General features: G+C 45.3%; 1 protein-coding gene across 1 annotated transcript in view; it reads left to right on the forward strand.

The window, feature by feature from the left end:
- GPR26 (G protein-coupled receptor 26) overlaps positions 1–8982 on the forward strand; it is a 34279-nt gene extending 25297 nt beyond the window's left edge. The window contains exon 3 of the mRNA XM_077350021.1: positions 7215–8982. Within this exon, the coding sequence (XP_077206136.1) occupies positions 7215–7446 (232 nt within the window). The 3' untranslated portion in view covers positions 7447–8982. The remainder of the gene's footprint in view (positions 1–7214) is intronic.
- The last annotated feature ends 13709 nt before the right edge of the window (positions 8983–22691 follow it).

A 22691-nucleotide genomic window follows, 5' to 3' on the forward strand; every position in this document is an offset into this window, starting at 1 on the left:
ACAGTTAAACGCTGTTTTCCACTCATCCCCCTCCCGGATGCGTACCCGGTAGTACGCCTCCCTTAGGTCCAGCTTAGTGAACAGAGTCCCTTTGCCCAGCCGGGCCAGCAAATCCGGGATCAGCGGGAGGGGGTAAGCGTTCCCCGCTGCGATGGCGTTGAGGCCCCGGTAGTCCTGGCACAGCCGTCGGGACCCATCCTTTTTCCGGACGAACAAGACTGGAGCTCCCATGGGACTGGAAGCGGGCCGGATGAAACCTCGGGCCAGATTTTTACCCAAAAACTCCCGGAGGTCCTTGAGCTCACCCTCACTCATCTTGTAGATGCGCCCTTTGGGTAGTACCGCCCCCTCTGGGATGTTGATAGCGCAGTCCGTGCGGCGGTGTGGGGGTAGCTCGTCCGCTTCCCGCTCGCTGAAAACGGCTGCGAGGTCTCGGTACTCTGGCGGGACCTCGGGCTCTGGTATCTCCTGCTGCGCCGCCGCCGCTCCCCTGGGACGCGCCGCCGTCCTCTTGTGGCTGGAATTCTCGTGGGGGACCCGATGCCGTGCACCCACCGTCAAGTCGAACTTCAGGGTCCCCGCCCGCCAGTCCACCACGGGGTTGTGTTCCTTCAGCCAATCCAGGCCCAACACCGCCCGATATCCCGCTACGGGGACCTGGATCAGCCACCGCAGCTCTTGGTGGTCCCCTATGTGGATGGCGATAGGACCCACCTCCTCCCCGAAAGGTCCCCCCTGAATCGGGCTGCCGTCCATCTGGACGAAAACCAGGGGAACCTTCCGAATGCGCTTCGGTAGCCCCAAAGCCCGGGCTATCTGGGGGTGGACCATGCTGTGGTCGCATCCAGAGTCCAAAAGAGCCTCCCCCACCCAACTTAGTCCGTTCTCCGGGTTCCGGAGCTCTAAAATTACCACGTTCGGAGGTCGCGCCTCATGCTGTAGGGGTTTTCCCTCACACCGCGGGACCTGCTGCCCGGCGCCGTCTACAGCAGGTCCTGGCCGTTTCCCGTCGCCTGGGCGCTTCCCGGTTCGTTGCGGAGGTCCTCCGCCCGGCGTGCCTGCTGGGGGCGTGTCGCACCTCCCCCCTGGGAGAGCCCGCGGTCCTCCCCCCCTTGCCGTTGGCACGCTGCTGCGAAATGTCCTGACCCCCCGCATTTCAGGCACAGACCTTCCCGGCGTCTCCTTTCCCGCTCGGGGTTCGGGGGTCGTTTGGGGCGAGAGTTGTCGGGGCCCGGTCTCGGCGCCTCGGCTGACCCGCCTTTGGCCTCCCGGGGGGGTGCGGCGGCCCAACCCAGGCTGGCTTCCAGCTTGGCGACCACAAAACACCACCCCTCCAGTGTAGACAGATCTTCTTCCGTCCCCTTGATCACGGCCCATTCCCTGAGCTTCGGGTTAAGGCCCTCCCGGAAGTACTCGATTTGGGTCTCCTCGTTCCAGGAGAACACCTTGCCTGCTTCCCTCCGGAAAATGTCTATATAGTCCATAACCCCCCTAGTACCCTGTCGAAGTCCCTTGATCCGACTCTTTGCCTTGTCCTCAGCCTGGGGGTCCTGGAATCGTCGGCGGAGCGCGACCACGAAGTCCTGCAGGTCCCGAGTTGCCGGGTCGCCGCGCTCGGCCAACCCTAGGTACCACTGACCCGCCTTGCCCTGGAGACACGAGGCCACCCCCCAGACCAAGTCCTCGGAGTCCTCATACCGGTCTCCATACCTCCGGGCATGCGTCAGCGCGTGGAGGAGGAACTGCGGGAGGTCGTCCGGCGTCCCGTCGAAACGCGCCTTAAGCTCTGGGGGGGAACGTTTTGGAGAGTAGTCCGACCCCCTCCGGATCCGGGATTCTCGGCGTCCGCCGTCTCGTCCTGCTCCGCTCCACCGGCTACCAACTTGCCCAACGACGCCGTGCCGCTCCCTGCCTTGCACGTCGCTCCTGCGTTGGTCCGGCTCTCGCCGCCCCGTCGGCTCACCCGCTCCCCCGAGATCCTCTGCTGTCTCGCCTCTCCGCTGGCAGTCCCTCTCGGGACTGAAAACTGCTCCGGGTCGGGGTCCGGGGCCCGCTCACCAGTGCCGGGCTCGTCCTCGTCGCTGGAGACGTCCTCACTCGACGCGATCCCCTCCGCCGTTGTATTACCAGTCCCTCCGGGCCCGGCCCGAGCTTGCTCACGGGCTTCAGCTGCCTGCAAGCGCCTGGCCAAGTCCGCCATGGCCCGCCGCAGGTCCTCTAGGGATTCCTCAGGTCCTACCGGGCGAAGCGCCTGCCTCAGCTGGGTGTCCCAGGTTGGGGCCAACCCCCCAGACCTCGGCGCGCTCCCCGCCGTGCTTGGGAACCCCATGGCCCGGCGCCTTCCCTTGACCGCCGCTGCCGAGGGTCTCGGGGTCCCGGACAGCTGCTCCTGGCCCCCCGATTTTCGGAGGAAATCTCCCGGGGACATTAAACTCATGTTCCCGGGGTTCGTGGGGGTCGAGACCGCCCCGTTGCTTGAAAACGCCATCTCTGGATCCGTCCCGATAAGCGCTCGGATGCGATGCCGACCCTGGAGTTCGGTGGGAAGCTCTTACGATGTCGGGGACCCGCTTGCTAACTGAAAAAACAGGGTGCCCCTTTGAAGAAAACGTCACGCCAGGCCTGGTGAACGATACAACAGGAACAAGCTTTATTTCAGCAACGTGGAGTCCGCTGGTATGGAGTAAGAGCTTCCACCGAACTCCAGGTGGAAGCTCCCTTTTATACAAAACCCACCTCCTTAGGCTGTATTGCCCCACCCAGTACTTGCGGAGGGAACATGCTGATACAATCATGACTCATGCACATATGCGAGGTTTTCCGGGGTTCCTGATGGCCCATTTTCCTGGAACAAAGGGCCATCTCCGGGCCCTTGTCAAAAGGTGGAGGGGGACATTGAGGTTCTTTAGCGGCCATTGCCACCTCAACGATCGGGTGGGGCGCCCAGCTGCCGGCTTGCCTATGATCACCATGCCCTACCTCCGTGATCGCGGGCGCCTCTGATGTCGGGGTTCGGTCCGGTTCCCCAGCCACCAAGGACCGAACCACGACATGTCATTAAATGCCAATGACTTCAGAGAGGTGACAGTGGGCTTAGGGCTTGTTAGTAAGTTCAAGTGTTCCATGAAACATGACCAGTGGCCTAATGCCAATTTGTGACAATAAGGTGCTGGGAGGTGACTCTAGTTCTGGCACAGCAGTCACATAGGGTTGAGATTGGGGGCATGAGGAGGAATCAATCATCTGATTACATAATAATCTACAAAAGTTCTAGCTTCAAAGGCTTCCAGAAATATGTGATCCAGCTGTTCTGGAACCAAATTTCTAGCATAATAGAAGGCAAAAGAGAATTTTTAATGCAAATCCATAATTGGGTGGTCCAATTGCTCTTTGTCCCACTGCTGTAAAACCATTGGATCAGAAGGTTTGTTGCAATAAGCAAAAATATATATTAGCACTACAGCACTGTTCACAGTTTTGTTGGCATAGTGAGTAGTGTACACCATGGTTTGCTCCTTAGTCACAGCCACCAAGTACTCTTAACAAAAAAAAGTTTGAGTCCAGAAGATCAGCAAAGTTACTCTGGGTATAAGTTTCCTATTCACATACAGTTCTTCTAATGTGAATCTGAAGAAGTGTGTGTACGCACCAAACCCAACCTGGATTGCCCAGGCAGATTCTGTTTCAGGGGTTGTCAAACTACGGCCCTCCAGATGTCCATGGACTACAATTCTCATGAGCCCCTGCCAGCAAATGCTGGCAGGGGCTCATAGGAATTGTAGTCCATGGGCATCTGGAGGGCCGCAGTTTGACGACCCCTGTTAGATCTTCGAAGTTAGTCAGGGTTGGCCCTAGCTAATCCTTGGAAGGCCAACTCCAAGGAATACCAGGGCTGTGATGCAAGGGCAGGCAATGGAAACCACCTCCAAACATCTCTTGCCTGAAAAGTCAGACAGTCATTGGATCTCCTAGCTATATTACACACATGGCATATATGATAAATAAATAAATAAAATAAGCTTATACCCAGAATAAACATTCTTAAAAGTTCCAATGGACTTTTTTTTCTGCTGCTTCAGACCAACACAGCTACCCACCTGAATCTATAACCAGAAAGCAAGTTATTGATAGTTTTAATTGGCAGAGATGTAAATCCTGTTTCCACATTTTAGGGATCTGATGGGATTATCAACATTAGAGTTGATTTTGTTGGAGAGATGAACAATAACAATTCTTTTTTAGAGATGAACATTTAACAATAAGTGGCATAGTGCTCCTGGAATGTACCCAGTACAAAATACTGGAAAAGGAACAGAAAATTAGTATTTTCTCCATGACTCATTCCCCACCTATAGATAACTAGTATGTCAGGAATTAGGATTATTATCAAGCATTTTCAACAAAATATTTTCTACAATGAAGAAGATTTTTTTTCATTCAAACATATGATACCCATATACCTATATGGGAGCCAGTTTGGTGTAGTGGTTCAGAGTGCGGACTTCTAATCTGGCATGCTGGGTTTGATTCTGCACTCCCCCACATGCAGCCAGCTGGGTGACCTTGGGCTTGCCACAGCACTGATAAGACTGTTCTGACTGAGCAGTGATATCAGGGCTCTCTCAGCCTCACCCACCTCACAGGGTGTCTGTTGTGGGGAGAGGAATGGGAAGGTGACTGTAAGACGCTTTGAGCATCCTCCACATGATGTTTTTTGGCGTGTTTGGTTGGGGTTCCCTGATCTTGATTTATTTTCTATGCCATCACATAAGTAAATCAACAAACCAAAACATCTGCTCAGTAGAGACCAAGTAATTAACACAAAGAGCCTGAATAAAGGCAAAGTTAGAATCCTTAATGGAAAAAAAAAACTATTTCACAGTTCCTTTTTCTTTTTCTCTTTTCATTCCATTCTTTCCCAGAATGACAGACAGATACACGGGTTGTTTTAATTCCACTTTAGTCAACGGGAAAGAGGACTTCCTCTTTTAAGACTTTGTTTCCAAAAACTTCACTTTTCACTTGTATACAATAGAATCCTCTAAAATTCAAACTGTTTAGTTATATATATCCACGGTTCCTTCAAGGGACCAAGTCTTCATAATGGCAACACCTATTTTGATGCATGTTTAAACTCAGATCAAAAATTTCCTCCTCCGCATGGGCACCTCTGGCCCTGGTGTTGCAGTTTGGAGCAGAAACAGGCCCCTAGAGACTTTTAGTATGCCATCTCCCACAGATGCTGTACAACTGCAGTGGCAGTAAATGGGGTCTATGTAATCACCAACCCCATTTCAAAAATATAACATTTAGTAAAGAGGGCTGTGTACCACATGATTATGCCAAATGTACAGAGCATCTCGGGTCCATAAACTTCATAAAAATATCTCCTATAATATTCAGCACTATAGTGACTGATTATGCACATGGCTGGGCGTGAACTTTACATATATGCACAGGTGATGAAATCCCCCGGCCTGCCCCAGAGTTGTGCAGGTGCATGCACAACTCTGGGGTAGGAAGGGACTACCACACCTTGCAGCAGCAGCAGTAGGGGTCCCACCATATGATGGCATGTCGCTATCCCATCATTGTGGGGTGGGCATACAAATGCCCCATTGGGCCCTGCAGCACCATGAAGCTGAACGGGGCATTTCATGTCCTTGCAGGGACATCGTAGGTGGGGGGAGGAGCCTTTGTGGCCTGGTTCTTCCCTTGTGCATGGGCATGCACCAGCCAGGCCTTTGATAGCCACCACAGCACGATAGGCAAGACATGGGCCATCAAAGGCCCTAACATGGGCCAGGGCTGGGAGGGGGCCTAGACAGCACTGGCATCACGCATAAGTGGGTATTAGCCCTGTTGGCATGCAGGCACCAGCCCACCTTTCTCAGCCCATGCATAATCGGTCAGTGACTAGCTTTAAATTAGGAACAAATTTCCAACGGCAGACAGAGACTGTTAAGTCTGAATTTCTGTACTCCTGAAAATATGGGCAAGTCATATATCTGATGGAATAGAGGGCATGTATTTTTCCATCTCTTTTAGACATGTTAATAGTCATTAGGTGGGGGAGAATAATGGTTGGGGATAATTTTCAGCTTGCAGAAAGAGGCCAGGATCAATTGTGCATTTACACATTTTCATTCTGACAATATTTCTTTGTACCTAACAGATAGTCGCTGTTCTGAGAGAACCCTTGAACTTTAGGGGGCTTGTAGGAAGTGCACTGGGGGTGGCAGACACAGAACAACTGGAATGCATTGTGTAGTACTTTGAACGTTAGTCTGCATTCGTGACAGAAATACTCAAACTATATTAAAAATTACTTCCCCAATCCACCTATATTTATGTAAATACATGTGATTAGTGCCTTCAAGATGTTTGAATGTGCACCAGATCAAAATTATGCTGCATGGACAGGCCACCTGTTTTTGAGCACATGTTCAGGTGTGTCTCTGGTTTGTGCTTGTCGCTACTGATCCCACAAGTGGCATTTGTGCATACCTTTACTTCTGTACATAAACCTAATTTACCTGGACCCCAACACAAAAATTTGAAGTATAATCAATCCAATGTATTAAAAATAAATGTATGGTTTAATTAGAAGATCAATATGCTTTCTTTTCTCCAAACCCCACCTATTACAAAGTTTTGGAAATTAAGAAATATGCAAGCACATTTAAGGAAATGTACTAATAAACTCCCAAAGATTCTTTTGAAAAAATGAGATGCTCATTAATAGTTATCAATCAAAAGTGAAAAGGGAAATAGCCATTCTTTAGTTCTTTCACATTCTTATTTAATAATCTTTTGTAACAGTTAATTGTCATGCATAACGCTGGCACAGGGTAAAACATAACCCACTTTGCATTTTGGTCTCTCAAGGTATATCCACTGAGATTCATCAACTTCCATCAGAATATCAATAAGCCACACAAAGAAAGCATTTAGATAATGAATTGTGTCTTCTGTAATATAATATAACCCTTTGGCCTCCACTCTGAACATCCACTGCCAGTTAAAGTTCTTCCTAGAACAACCATGATATTATTTGTTTATCAGCATTCGTATATCATTGCTTTTTACAAGTGAATTAGCTTAAGATGGGTTGGGTACTTGGAAGAGAGATCTATTCTTATAGTTGATATAATTGATTCTTATATTTTCAATACTTGCTCTGACAGTAATATTTGTTCCTCTTTTCTTGTCAGATTGGTAGAACTGTCATCCATAGTCCCAATCAATGCACACTGGGGAGTCATTTCCAAGTGTCTGGCTTATAGCAAAGCTGTTTCCGATCCTTTTGTGTACTCTTTGTTACGACACCAGTACAAGAAGACATGGAAGGACATCATAAACAAAATCCTTAAAAGAAGCTCAATAAATTCATCAGCCCTCACAAGTGAATCGCACAGTCGGAATATTTTACAAGCAAACGAATAACGAGGCCAATCTGAACTACTTGTTATACGTGGGCTAACAATGGTGGAGAGAAATGAAGAAAGAGTAGCAGGTGCCTCCTTAGTACCATCAGACGGCAATAAGTTGGAAAGCTTACCTTTGAAATCTTCAATGACCTGGGTAATGAATTTCATAACAAAGTTGTCTGCCTTTTAATACCGGTATTCAGTCTCAACTACAATCTCTCTACCAGCTTCATGAAATGTCTATACCTGCAAAACTCTGTCTTTATCCTATGTTGGTTGTCCATTGGTATGGTCATGATAAAGGGTATGTCCAAAATCAACTACTTTTCCCTGACAAGGGAATCTTTGGACAATTCATTGGCATGTGACAATGAGAACAATCAAGGTCAATCAATTCCTAATTCTTCGAAATTACCCTCATATGGCTATACCTGATTACACATAAACCTGGCAGATCTGAATGCTAGTGTTTGGCATCTCCAGTCTAGATATGTGTTGTTCTGTCTCTGTGCAAGACAGAGGCTCTCATTGTGGTTCAGTTACATTTGTTGAGTGATGTTTGCATCCCTGGTATACCAAAGAGCAATTGCTTTCACACACCATACGTGATACATGAAAATGATTCTCATTTCAGGGACTGCATTGTTACAACTAGTTATCCTAGATAGGCCGGTTTGGGTGACCCACTAGCCATATGGTTGACAGGGACCGCTATTGGCTTGGCTAAGAGAATCTAAAAGTGGTTTTTTGCAGGGAAGGGGATGCCGCGCTGAGAGAAAGCTCTACTCCAGGACACTTGCTACCCTGCCCTATTGTGTATAACCAGCCCATTCCATGAGTTCAGGAAAAAGGCCACCTATTCCTGACCCAAATATATCCATGTTGCAATGGTTTTCTGACTGTGAAAATGACTACAGTGATGCTGCATCAAAGCACAGGTGTCTAAGGTCTGCAGTGCTCTGGCTTGCATAGATTGCTGGGCAGTCTGGAATGTAATGCTCTTCACAATGCAATAGCTAACATCCTTTTCTAGATGACAGTGAAGGTCCTACCTGGATTCTATAAGGACACATATAGAAATGCTGCTCAGGACTCCTTCATCAGGGCTCAGAATTGATTAAAAGGGTTTGCACACATGCCAAAAGGATAATTAGCTAAATCTGTTTTTATTTTTAAATTAAGGAAATCATGAACTGCTATGATTTTTTTAAAGGTTGTCATTAAAAAAAATAAAAAACTATAGAGAGTGATTACAACCCAAATGTATTTTAAAACTAGGGGAAATAATTTATTGTGACCAGAATGCTGTTTTACAAAACTCCAATAATGAGAAGTTCATTTTTAAAATAAAGCCTAGTTTTGAGAAACCAAAATGAAACCCTCCTTCATGTACAGCTCCTGGTGCTCTTCCTGGAGCAATCCCATACCATTCACCCTTTCCCTCCCATCAGCAGCCCTTTTCTGGCATGGATTGCAGCATATGCCTGGTGGTATGCTTGTGGAAGCCCTCAGTTTTGCACAAAAATCATAAAATAAACATGTCCCTGTGAAATATGCCTCCTTTTATGCTTTTGTGTCCATTCTGCAGAATTTATTTTAAACCTAGTGAATAGCATCCATTTTTCAAAATACTGTAGGAAATCAACAGGGAGGAACTGCCTTCTATCTACTGATTCTGATGACACTGTTTATTTCTAGTACTGATTTCTCAAGTTTTAATACATAAGGGACTTTCAAACAAAGGTTCTGAGGCTATTGACCCTTTTATGATATGCCTTGAGTCAGAAGAGAGGGAATTTTCCTTAAAATTTGTGTTCACTAAACATTTGAAATCAAGAAATTGTTAACCTTTGGTACCACTTTCACTGGAAAACTACAAAATGTCATGATTCTGATTCAGATAAATCACTTTCACTAGAGGTTGTACCATTCAGCAATTTAATTTGAATACCCTTATCTCAGCCTAGAACCCCACAAACTTAAATATACTGTGAAGTCTTTGCACTGTATGAGCAGACTTATTTGCTTCTTCCTCTGAAAAGTATTCTGCGACCAGTGCAAGGGCATTAAGACTCCTGTGGACTTGGATCCTTGGTTTGTAACTGGCCACTTGCAAAACAGTCCTCTATGGAATCTGATTTCAACCCTTGACCAGGCATGGCAGCATTTCTATCGCTATCTATGAAGGTGATTTCACTTAACTTGTTATCTGAATTACTGAATGCATTAGCAATACATTTGCTAATAATTTTACATTCCAAATCAATAAGTGACACTCCTATTGACAATATTTATTAAGAGAATGTGATCATGCACCTATAACAGTAGGCAGCATACTGGTCTACTGAAATCGTATGGTTCATGGTTCCTTTTTATGCACTTTTCTTTGTTGATTTACTATTCCTCCAGACTTAGGTATGGTTAACAGATGAATTCATAATCAAATGGTTTTAGATATTTGACACAGTCCTCTTCCAGGAATTTGGACAGAAGTACCTTATTGATTTTTTTTTACTCTGGAACTTATTCCTAACAGTCCTTTCTAGACAGTTAAGGCTAAGGCTTAGATGAGATAGTATCTATACCAAATATTTCTTGCCAGTTGTGAGATAAAAAGAAGAATCTCAAACACAGTGCTCTTTTAGAATGTAGGCTTTGCTGTTGTCATTTCAAGATGGTATTCAGTCTGAAACATATCTTGAGAGCGCTCTCCCTCTCTCCTGCTCTGGTGCCAGTAACCAAAGTAGCCTTCCACCAAGATAATAATGCTCAAGGGGTAATGGATATTTTCTCAAATGAACCTGCCATCAATCTTCATGTGCTATAACATCTCTAAGAACTTGACTTAAAACTCTCACATTTGGCATGATGGGACATTTATAAGTGAAGAAAGACTATGGGCTAGATCAACCTGGGTTTGAAGAAGAAATTTTCCCCACTTTCCCCTGCACCCCTTGAAAAGCCATTGCTGAGAGTTGACGGATGCTCCAAAACAATGCTCCAAAACATTAAGCCATGTGGCACAGAGAGGACAGCAACAAGAAAATGGCCAACATGCCCCCTTTTATTGGGTACAATGAGGCATAAAGTTGTTTTGCTTTGAGTGATTTGTAGGTGGTGTAAAATTAGGGCAAGTTGTTGTCACCCAGAACCTCAGTACCAAAGGATAGGAATGGGATTGATATTTGGAGGAGGGTCAACAGGGATACCATATCTTGCTATGTGCAAAGAACAGATTTAAATACTAACACCTCACCTCTGAACCCCATATGTGCTCCATTGCAGATGTGAATATTTCATGGGGATAGGTAGTTCCTATCATTTCAGAGGATAGAATGGATGCATCTTTGTAACTAAATGTCCTTGTAGTGAAATTTCCTTTACCAATATGAACAGGGTAGCCTCAGGAGAAATAGTTCTTTGTAGGCATTAAAAAAGAGCTCAGTTTGAATATAACTATCTGATCTTGGTCCATTGTTGTTGTTGTTAGGTAGGCGAAGTCGTGTCCGACCCATCACGACCCCATGAATAATGATCCTCCAGGCCTTCCTGTCCTCTACCACTCCCCAGAGTTCATTTAAGTTCTGAAGTGGTCCATTACACAAGTGTAAAACTTCTTAGCATAATTGGAACAAAATAAAACCCAAATCTAATATGAACTTTTTTGAGTCACAGATCAATTCTTCAGATCTGGGTAGAAGTGGGACAATCAGCCATATCTTCCCATGATTGTTCAGCAGTAAGTCCCACTGAGCACAGTGGAGGTCATTCCTAAATAAATATATCCAGCATTGCAGCTTGCCACGAAGCCCGGGATTAAAGTAACCCAACAAGCACATAAGGTGAAATGTAAGTAATTGACTTTGAACTTTAGAGGAATAAAAAGGTAAAGGTATCCCCTGTGCAAGCACTGAGTCATGTCTGATCCTTGGGGTGACGCCCTCTAGTGTTTTCATGGCAGACTCAATACGGGGTGGTTTGCCAGTGCCTTCCCCAGTCATTACCATTTACCCCACAGCAAGCTGGGTACACATTTTACCGACCTCAGAAGGATGGAAGGCTGAGTCAACCCTGAGCTGGCTGCTGGGATTGAACTCCCAGCCTCATGGGCAAAGCTTTCAGACGGCTGCCTTACCACTCTGCACCACAAGAGGCTCTTAGGGGAATACATGAGAACAAAACCCTTCCACTTAAATTAAATATGGACTAGACTGCATAAGCCTGCTTCCTAGGCTGCTGACAGACTGGAATTATATCCACTGCATTTCCTAACACAGCAAAGCTTCATTCTTAAGGCAAAGACAGACACACATTCTGGTGGCATAAACCTATACAGAATTATGTGGACTAAACTGATCAAAATCAATGGTTTCAGGCTGGTGCAACCTTGCATGTTAGGTTTTTATACCCCACTTTTCTCTACCTGAGGGAGACTCAAAACAGTTTACAATTGCCTCCCCTTCCTGTAACAGATACCCTGTGAAGTAGGTGAGGCTGAGACTTTTTCCACACAGGGAATTAGGCCCTGGCTGGCATTTGTCTGGTTGTGGGACTATTTCCTGCTTCCAGATGATGTCGGCACTGGCCCGGGCCTCTTATAGGCCTGATTCAGGCCCTCAGTTGCCCTGCGGCAAGGGAACACAGATAGCTCCACATTCTCTTTTTTGCCCCTTCACCAATGGGGCCTAGGTTGGAGCAGGCCCATGTGGAAGGGGAAGAGTTGGGCTGTCCAGGCCTGGCTCCACCCCCCCCAATTATGGCATCCAGTAAGGGACAAAAAATCCCTCTGTCGGCTCCACAGCACTATACAGCACCGCAGAGCTGACTGAGGCATTGTTTGGTTTAATTTTTGAAAATGTGGGATTGAGTTGTAATGCAGCTTCTGAAAAATGAAACCAAATATCCCACATCACCACAGAGTGTGGTGGAACCTTGCTGCCCCAGCTGCCTCAACTGGAGGCTGAAATCCAAGGTAGACACAGTGAAAATGGTCCCCCATGAGGACACAGGAAGCAGTGGGGCAAATTTCCCCATCACAAACATCTGACAGCAGCCTGGTGCAGCATCACCAGTACAGAATAGGTATGAGAGAGCTCTAACATAATTGCTGTGCAAGAACAGTTCTAAATAGACTAGCCCAAGATCATCCAGCTGGCTGCTTGAAGAGGAGTGGAGAACCAAACCTGGCTCTCCATATTAGAAGCCATCACTGTTAACCACTACACCAAGCTGGCTCTTTTACATCAAGCTGTTTTATGACAGCTTTTAAGTGTTCTAGAAATAGTTTGAATATTTGTGCCAGGGACACAATTGGGATGTGGAATTTTATTCAGATCTGCCAAAAATTACCTGAATCAACCTTGAATCAGGCACAAATCAGTTGAATCTGGTCTGAATCACCATTTCCTAAAAAGTTTAAATGGATGAATCAACCTTGTTCAATTGCCAAATCATGATTCAGTGCCATTTGAACAAGTGGCTGTTTAAAGGGAAAGAGAAAGGGGGAAATGTTCCTCTTTTTGTCTTCTTCTGGGTTGGGGGTGGGGGAAGGAGCTTTTCCTCAAAAGAACCCCCAAATTGGAAAAAGATTGGATCGAGGAGTCTAACTCCATGAGCACCCAAATAGGTTGCCCCTGTCCAACCTTCATTAACAGACCAGAATTTTTTTCCCTTTGCACTTCCCTACATCACAACGGAGTGGACGTGTGTGTTAAAACCTCTTACTCTAGTTTTCTGCTTCATTCTGTATTCATGACAACTGTGTAAGACAACGTACTCTCAAAGACGGAAGTGTGATCTTGGTTACTATCCCCCATCCTCATTCCTATGCAAATCCAGTCCAGCATTAACACAGGTCCTGTGGGCAGGCATAGAAATTTACCTGCCAACCATAAAACTGGGAACAATTGCCAAGATTTGGTTTCACCCATGCTCTGTATCCCATGATAATGTGGGTGGTCATTTTTCTTCTAGCATGAATTGTCAGGAATGGCTTAATTCACAATTTCCTGCTTCATTAGAAATCTCTTGGAGATATAGTTCAGTTCCCTCCCCCACAGATATGGCTCTTAAAGTCCCAGTATACAATAGGGTACGATGACAGTCCTAAATACTTGCTGGCATCTCAGCAAGCCATCTGTTCATTTTTTTCTCCTGGCAGTTTCCTTCATCTTAATTTGACTGAGTGGGAAACCAAGGCTTGGATTCAACAGAACGTTTTTGCTGACTGAAGATGTCCTTGCTCCCACTGCAGCTTGAAATGTCCCCCAATGATGTTCAGGGGAGCAGTATGGGCCACAGTGGGAGGCAAGAAATTCATGCCCTGCAGGCACCAAGCCTTTCATCTGTGGAAAGACTATTGGATACAGCCTGTTATTTAGCTCAAAACACTTGGGATCCAGAGATGACAGCACCTGCATCAGCAGCTAATAATAACAAACATAATTTGATAGCCAAATACATACAGAACAGCAAAACTGTTCTCACTTGTAAACTTTATTTTACATGTTAATTCCAAGAATAGCTTATATACGTCATTTTAGGTTTATGAAACATATTGGGTACAATTACACTGACATCAGTATTTCAGTGCCAAAGAAATATTTTAACAGTATTTTGTAAACCATGGGAAATGGGCACATTTATTGGGACATTTGCTTCCCTACCATGTGAAGACAGTTAATGATCCAGAGTTAACTTCCTTGAAATTCTGCATGCAGACAAGCGGTGAGATTGGGTGATTCCTTACTGAAGATTTTTTTACTTAATGATACATGTTATTTATAAATAATGCAGAGTCCACTGGGGCTGAAGATTCTGGTTTTCTAATATGAAACATTATTGTATGACAAAATTGTTTCTTTATGAGCTGGGGGATAGCAATTGTGCCGCTGTCAATTCCCTTGTGGAGTTCCTCAGCATGTGGTACTATCCCCCATGTTATTTAGCATCTTCATGCACCCTCTTGCCCAGCTGGTCTAGGGATTTGGACCTCGGTGCCATCAATATGCAGATGGAACCCAACTCTATCTCTTGTTGGATGACTATTTGGACTCACCCCCATGAACATTTGCTGGTTGTTTGGAAGCTGTGGCAGCTTGGATAAAGCAGAGCTGCCTGAAACACAACTCCACAAAAATTGAGGTTCTGTTGGTGGGTAGGAAAAGATCAGGAGAGGAAGTGCAGCTGCCCTGCCTAGGTGGCATGCAACTGGTAGCTGCTAGGAATTCAGGCATGATTTTTGATGCCTCCATATTGGTGGAGGCTCAAGTCACCAGAGTAGCATAGATGATATTTTGCCACCTTTACCAAGCTAAGCTACTAATGCCCTACATCAGGGGTAATCAACCTGTGGTCCTCCAGATGTTCATGGACTACAATTCCAGGAGCCCCTGCCAGCAAACACTGGCAGGGGCTCATGGGAATTGTAGTCCATGAACATCTGGAGGACCACAGGTTGACTACCCCTGACCTACATGGCCCCAGAAAACCTGGCTACAGTGATTCATGAAGTGATCACCTCCAGGTTAAATTCAACTTGTTCTGTGTGGGCCTGCCCTTGTTCCTGACATGGAAATTGCAATGAGTCCAGAATACAGCAGCCCAGGTCTGTACTATAACAACTTGGAGGGTCCATATCTGCCCTTTATTCATGCAGTTGTACTGGCTTTCAGTTGAACTCCAGATCAAGTTCAAGGCTTTGGTATTAACCTTGTAGGCCAACGTACCTGAGGGACTGCCTGACTGTACCCCCCCACTCCCAGGACACTTTGCTCTGTCAATGTTCCCTGGCCCAAGAGATGTACATTTGGCCTCAACCAGAGCCAAGACCTTCTTGGTTCTGGCCCCACACTGGTGGAATGAGCTATCAGAAGAGCTGCAAGAACTGCTACAGTTCCAAGGGATCTGCAAGATGGAGCTCTTCCACCAGGTGTTTGGTTGAAGCCAATGAATTCTCTGCACATCATTTATAGGGGCACTACTCTGTACTCTTCTCCCATCCTGGGCTGATTTGTGGACCGACTGACTGATTACTACGTTTGGCAGTTACAGTGAACATAATCATTTTTAAGAATATAAACTTTTAAAATCTTTTCATTTTTAGTATTGAATTGAATTGTTTTATTGAATTGTTCCAAACCACCCGAGATGGCTATGCCAAGAGAGGCAGTCATAGAAATAAAATAATAAAGTACGTGCTATCAATTCACAATCAACTTTTAGAGACCCCAGCAAGGGGCTTTCAAGGCAAGTGTAGAGCAGAGGTGGTTTGCAATTGCCTTCATCTGCAGACCTTTCCTTGGTGGTCTCTCATCCAAGTCCTGACCCTTCCAAGATCCGACCAGATCAGGCAATATCTTGCCATCTTCCCTTCCAAATATTGTCTAGGGGTTATTCAATAACTGGAACTTCATTCTGGGATGAGCAAAAACAGGCAGCAATGGAAGTTGTTCAAGCAGTAGGCAGGAGTGGCACTTGAATGGGAAACAGGTAGTCTTTGTAATGAGCTGTCTGAGCACTCCCTTGTTCTTTCTTGAGGTCATCTATTTGGGTTAACAATGAAAGGTGAACATCCTCAGCAGCTATTGAATAATTTAGCAATTATAACATCTAGAATAGTAGGATCTGCATGGCAGCTTTGAAGTGGGGCCAATGTAACCCAAAGCCCTACACGTGCTTGTGCTGCCACCCTTCCCTCATCTGCAACTTGCACACACAAACACACACATATAACAGGTGGCAGTAATGATGGGACACTAGTATGCATGACACAAGCTAATGTATTTATCCCTGACAAAAAAATCCCTCTTTCCTTGGATCCCTGCTTCCTCATACATGGTACTTAAGATAGGCAGAACACTGTTATTGCACATGAGGGTTTTAGAGAAAACGAATCCCCCACCCCAAAGAAGCAGTCAGCTTCTAAGGACCAAACTAGAGGACCAAACTACAGTCTAAGGACCAAACTAGATGAGGCTAAGTATGTATATATTTATCAGATTTACTGTCTCATAAAACTTGTCTAAATAGATGGGAGGTGTTTAGATCAGGAGTGGGGTTTACTATTTCCCCCCAATATCTCTGCCTGATACATATTATTCCCAACTTGTGGTAATATTTGTCCTGGAAGAAAGCATATGCTTCCACCATAGAGACAACTTACATCAGAAAAAAAAACCCACTACAGTTCCAATATAAATATAAATTGATTACTCCAATAGCTTTTCATTAGAAAAGTGTAGTAAGACATGAGATCCAACCAAAGATCTCCAATGGACTTAAGTCCTTTCAGTTTACCTCACATGAACCCACCTTGTAGGAGTTTGCCACTGAGATGTATGCACCTTTGATATGATTTGATCTTAACAGTTTTGTATGATAAAAATGTAGAAGACACAAAGACATTATCTTTGTTTGCATTCAGCTGGGTACCCCACTACTACCTTTAAATGTTCATATGTTATTTTTAACAATAAAATCTACTTTGGTATATGTGAACAAGCAACTTTCAGGGTACATTTCTTCCAGAATTAACATGAGCAGAAATAAAATTTTTAATTCTTTCCCCAAATCTTCTTTCGAACATCCAATTACTGAGGATGGGTAATATGTCAACATTTTGAAGATAACAAAGATTTTATATGTAAAGATTCTGTGGATAATCCCTGTGTTAGATGTTATCCTGAAAACTAATTGATGATGGGATATGTTTTTTAAAATGTGCCTCAAAATAACCAGTAGATATATGGCTACAGACCTCAACCCAAATCAAGGCAAAATTATTCCTCTTGAAGACCAAATAACTCTGCATAGGGTTATGCTGCCAGAATGTCTCTCTTATTCTACCATAAGAGAAGTTTCCAGACACCCAAAATTGCTAGAATTATTAAGCAGTCCTATCAATTCTGCCCTGAAACTAGATGTCATAAAGGGATGGGCACAAACCAGAAAAACCCAGTTCAGGTTTGGGTTTGGGATGTATCCCAAATCTAAACTTCAAACCAGTCACTCTGCCATACTGAACTGGTTCTGGAAGTTTGGAATGGGGGGGGGGGAGCAGCCCCAGGGTCCTAGAGACTCCAACATCCCAGGGCATTTCCAGCTGACTATCCTCTACCTGCCCACCTAGTTACAAACTCCCATAGGAAAATGCTTTTGGAGGAGATATCAGTCACAAGTTCTCTTATTGGATTGCACACCTTCCTCCATCATCTCCTCCCCCTTCTCCACAGCTTCTTCCACCTGCTGTCGCCTCTGGCCATGTCCATGGCTCTGGAACCTGCACACCTCTTGGCAGAGATCATGTTTCCCCTGAACAAGCTACAAGTTATGGAGGATGATGCTGCCATTGATGTGGGGGGGGGGGGTCATACATGCAGGCCAGCTTGTTCTCCCACTACTCACTGAGAAGATGCAGCATCTCTTTGATGCCTGAATACAACTGAACTTCCAAGACCTTGGGGCCTGGCTGCACTGTGTTTCCTGCCATGTGGTCCATCTATCCCCTGTGCATGGAGTTGAGCCATCTTGTAGCCAGGTGGCTGAGTGCCTCTCCCCTCCCAGGATGTGGCCATGGTCACACTCTGGAGTTCCTCCAGTTGCCACCAGTGGGCAGTGAAGGAGAGGTAGCCATGGTGTTGGTCTCTCCAGATGTCTGCTGTCAGATGGACAGTTTGACCTTGCACTTTGGAGAGCTTGGCCTTTGCCCACCCCACTGTGGAGCAGTGCATGGAGGGCAACACTTGCTGGTTCATGGTCCTCCTGGAGGGGATGGTGTACCAGGCAGTGACAAGATTTATCAACTGGCTAAAGCCACATCCTCCATGAGGGAAAATGGTTGGCCATTTATAGCAATCATCTCACCAATGAGTTCAGTAATTGTGTCTTGAGTCTTCTCCTTTGCCTTTTCCCCCAGCACTGGCAGCATCCCCATGAGCATGAGCTCTTGTCTCAACAAAAACAACCAGAGTGCCCCCCCTTGAGTGGCCTGCTTTCCCCACCACCACCTCTCTTTGATGAGTGTGAGTGGGCCTCTTCTACCTTGTACTAGTGACCAACACTCTTTTCTCTGCCAGCAGCAAACTTGAATGTGCCTTTGCAGGTGCCTCTAGAGAACTGTGGTGGCCAAGTGTTCTGTCCCCTCCAGACATCCTCATAGCACATTTGCCACTCTACCATGTCTGGGTCACTCCTGATGATGTGGAAGTATTTCCATGAGGTGAAGTGGAATCATGTCCCCACGCGCATGATAGGAGCAGGTTGGAGACGTAGATGCTTCCTGGTGTTGGGCCAGGGTGTGCTAGATGGGGGAATACCAATAGAAGAAGGAGCATCAGGAAATTGGGAATCTTGGGATGCATAGCTATCATTACCATCCTCCAAGTCACTGCTGTCACTGTCTTCCCTTCCAAACAGAGTTTCATGTTGCAGCCTAGGTGGCAATGGCAATAATTCTTGAGCAGCAGTGCAGAGGACATAGCTGGAGCAGGAGAAGTGGGTGCAGAGATACCCGATGATCTGCTAGAGTGCATCTTCTAGGGGGGGGGAAAGGCTATTCTTATTACCTGTGACCACTTACCACAGGGGAAAGTGATGGCATAATCCTGCAACCGCAAATGTGACCCCTTCCACCCTATCTCATGGTGTAAACAAGCAAGCAAGTAACCAAACCATAGCTCAGGTGAGTCAGTAACCAGGGAGGGAAACAGACATGCAGGAAGGGCAGCACACTGACAGGCATAGACTGATGCCCCCAAGAAGAGTAAAGGAGAAGCAGGTCTATTGGAAGGAGGGTTCAAACTAGCCTTGGAGAACTGGACATTAGAATCACCTCAGGTCACTCCCTGAGGCAAGCTGGGTGCAGGGGAGCTGGCTGACACACAGAGACAGATCACGCTTGAAGTAGAAGCAAGTCTATGTTTGTGTGTGTGTGGGGGGGGGGTTGTTCAAATGGAGAGCAGTGGTCAGTACTGTAAAGTCAGTGGGCAGTAAAGACAAAGATAAATTTATTTATTTAGATTTTTTATACCACCTTTCAATATGGCTCTGGGAGGTTTACATAGAACACCACAGAGTAATTACATAGAACATTATAACAATATAACAAGTATAACAATTATAACATAACATGTCAACTAGAATAAAAAGCAGTCCAGATTGTGCGTGGGGGGGGAAATGGCAGTTAACTGAGTTGAAGCTCCCCTGTAAAGCACCTCCTGTCTAGAATACCCGAAGAGCAAGCCCTCATCTTACGGGGGGGGGGGGAGGGAAACCACCTAGGTTCCAGAAAGCTAGAAAATCCTGCTAAACAAAATGCTTGCTATGTGACAGAAAAATTCAGTTCCAATTTTTCTACCCTTTTCAGCAAACAAACAAGAACCAAATTGCAACACAGAGGAACACAGGGCCACCCTGACTGAATAAGCTAGCTAGACCAGTGGTCCCCAACCTTTCTGAGGCTGGGGACCGGCAGGGCATCGGGCCGCACCCGCGCGGACCGCGCCCACGCATCAGGCCGAGCCCGTGGGCTGCGCCTGCACGGCCGCGCGGCCCGGCCCTGATTCCCTCTCCCCGCCCTCCCACAGTAAGAAGCTTCCCGGGCCGCAAGCTTGCGGCCCGGGAAGTTTTTTACTGCGGGGGGAGGCGGGGAGAGGGAGCCGCGGCCCGGCGCCATGGACTTCGCGGCCCAGCACCGGGCCGCGGCCCACTGGTTGGGGACTACTGAGCTAGACAATCCCCTCACCATGTCCAGCAGAAAAGCTCATTTGCAAGTACACAGTGTCCATCCAAACCCACAGTGCCAACAAAGGGGATGTGAGCTTGTCCCACACTCATATAGACCTCTGAGTACCATTAGGAACTCTGTTCCTGGCAGGCATCAAGGCCTGTCAAACTCTGGAGGTCCCTGTTTGTGTTTCCAAAGCCTAGAATTTTCACACCAGAATTACTGGGTGGGTTTCATTTTCTGAACTGCATCCGAAAGCTCCAAGATTTCTTTGGAGACCACCTGTATGCTGAATATTACTTCCTAAACTCCTATTCAGCCAGAATGCGGCACAAATTTTGTGTCATCATTCAGTCTGTGTCAATCCCGAACGCTATGTTTGATTTTAAAGAAAATCAGAATGAAAAAAACATCGCTTTTATGTCGTGTTTAATGTGGCTGTCACGTCTACGGTCTACACAAAGAACTCCTTTCTCAAGTGTTGGGATTTGTCTACCATACAGTTAGAGCACTGGGACTAGTCACAACATGAAAAAGTGCAAAATATATATGGCCTATTTTATGATTAAATATAAAGCCACTTTGGAAAAACCTTAATTCAACTAAGTTGATTCAGTAATACATGATATAGGATGTGATCTATTCAAAAGTAAACAATGCATCCTTTAGTATCCAGTTTCTGCTAAAGAAAAACTCAAAGTGGAGCTTTGTATCAGATGTTATTATAAATGCAATTCATCTAGATATGTCCCATGTGTGACGATTAGCCTCCACTACCATTGCATTTTTATAAAAAGAGAATGTGACTCATGGAGACTGTTAGTGTTCATTTGTTAAATTCACAGTCTCAGTGGCAGAACCTCATTACTTCTATAGGCAAAAATAGAATATGTGCATCTGCCTTACTGAAATAATGAAGTAGTACTGTACATTCTCTTTACCAATTTTTATACCGCTGATATGATTTTATTGCATTTTATTTTGTGAGCCAGCTCAAACAGGTCTCTAGGGAGGTGACATATACCTTCTCACACTATAGTACTCAGTCTGTTGATCCCAGAAGACTTTCAGCCGAGCTATATGAAAAGGCAAATCACATAGTACAGCAGCTTGTGACAGATTTGGGCCACTTTAGCCCAGAGTAGGTAAGTATAGATTTTGATGTCCTCCTATTATATGCATTTCCAAATAGTAGCATGCGGTCCTTGCCAAGTTTTCTGTCATACTAGTTTCTCTTTCTTCTCGCTCCTTCCCGACACATGCACAACTGGAGGCAAAACTACAGAGGCACAAATGTGACACAATCCAAGTGCCCCACCTATAATTTAAAATTCCAGCAAGCAGTTTTCCCACTTGGGTTAGAAGATGATATAGGAACTGGATTCCTACCCACCCACCTGGGACATTCATAACATAAAATGTGAGTAATGTGCAAGCCTTTGGAATTTCTCTCAATCATCATGATTGATATGATGATAAATATGTTTGTTTTGAAGGGTCCAGAACTACTGATATTTTAATCAGATTTGTATGTAAAATCTTAGGTATTAAGGAGCCAGTCAAATGGTCTCTGGTGTACATAAGAGAATATGGGAGAATAAATGGGAGAATAAATGGAAAATCTTTTTTTGAATTTGCAAATCAGTGACACTGAACATACGTAGGTGAGCTTTAATGGAAACTCATGTTGATACCATATGTTGACTCCTATATGTTACATGTTCATGGATGGATGGAAATGTGGTAGGGGTGACGGGTGTAAAATGTAAAAAAGAATGCAAGATTTTGTAGCATAACAGAAGATAAACTGCTAAGATTTTTTTAAATAAAATGTGATCTGTACATAATCTCTGTTGTATATGTGTAAATATCCATTTAGGGATTTGGGGACATTTTAAAATTAAAAAGAGGTAGAATAATATTGATCTAATGAGCTGTAATAGTTACAACTGGCTGTCATGAATATAGCTATACAGGGTGCCATCCTGATGGGCTGTAACTGCACTTTTTTGGGTATGTAATACAGTTGATACAATAACCTAGGTATAGGCAAGCCAGCATAGTAACTTTGTATAATGAAACTGATGGGTCTGTACATAAGTTACTGAACACAGTTTCAGCAAACATAAGGCAGGTGTCAATATTTATGATCAATTGCTGATGAACATAATTGGAAAAGGAATATAATGTCAATATTATTTCTACCTGTGTTCATAGAACATAAAAAGAGTCCTGATGGATCAGTCCAATGGTCCACTAATCCAGCAATGCTTCCTGTCTCACCCAGTGGCCAACCAGTTTTTCTGGATGGTCAATAACAGGACATAGAGGCCAAGGCCTTCCCTGATGTTGCCTCCTAGCTCTGAGATTCAGAGGCTTAGTGATTCTGAATATGGAGATTCCCCTCAGTCACTATGACTAGTAGCCATGAATCTGTTTACTCCTCTGGCCAATTTGGGATTCTTCTCCCCTACCCCAAACATGCAAGCATCAAAAATTCTTTGAGACTGACCAATAGATTAGAACTTACCATACTT

The sequence above is a fragment of the Paroedura picta genome, chromosome 8 (assembly GCF_049243985.1).
Source record: "Paroedura picta isolate Pp20150507F chromosome 8, Ppicta_v3.0, whole genome shotgun sequence".
Taxonomy (NCBI): domain Eukaryota; kingdom Metazoa; phylum Chordata; class Lepidosauria; order Squamata; family Gekkonidae; genus Paroedura; species Paroedura picta.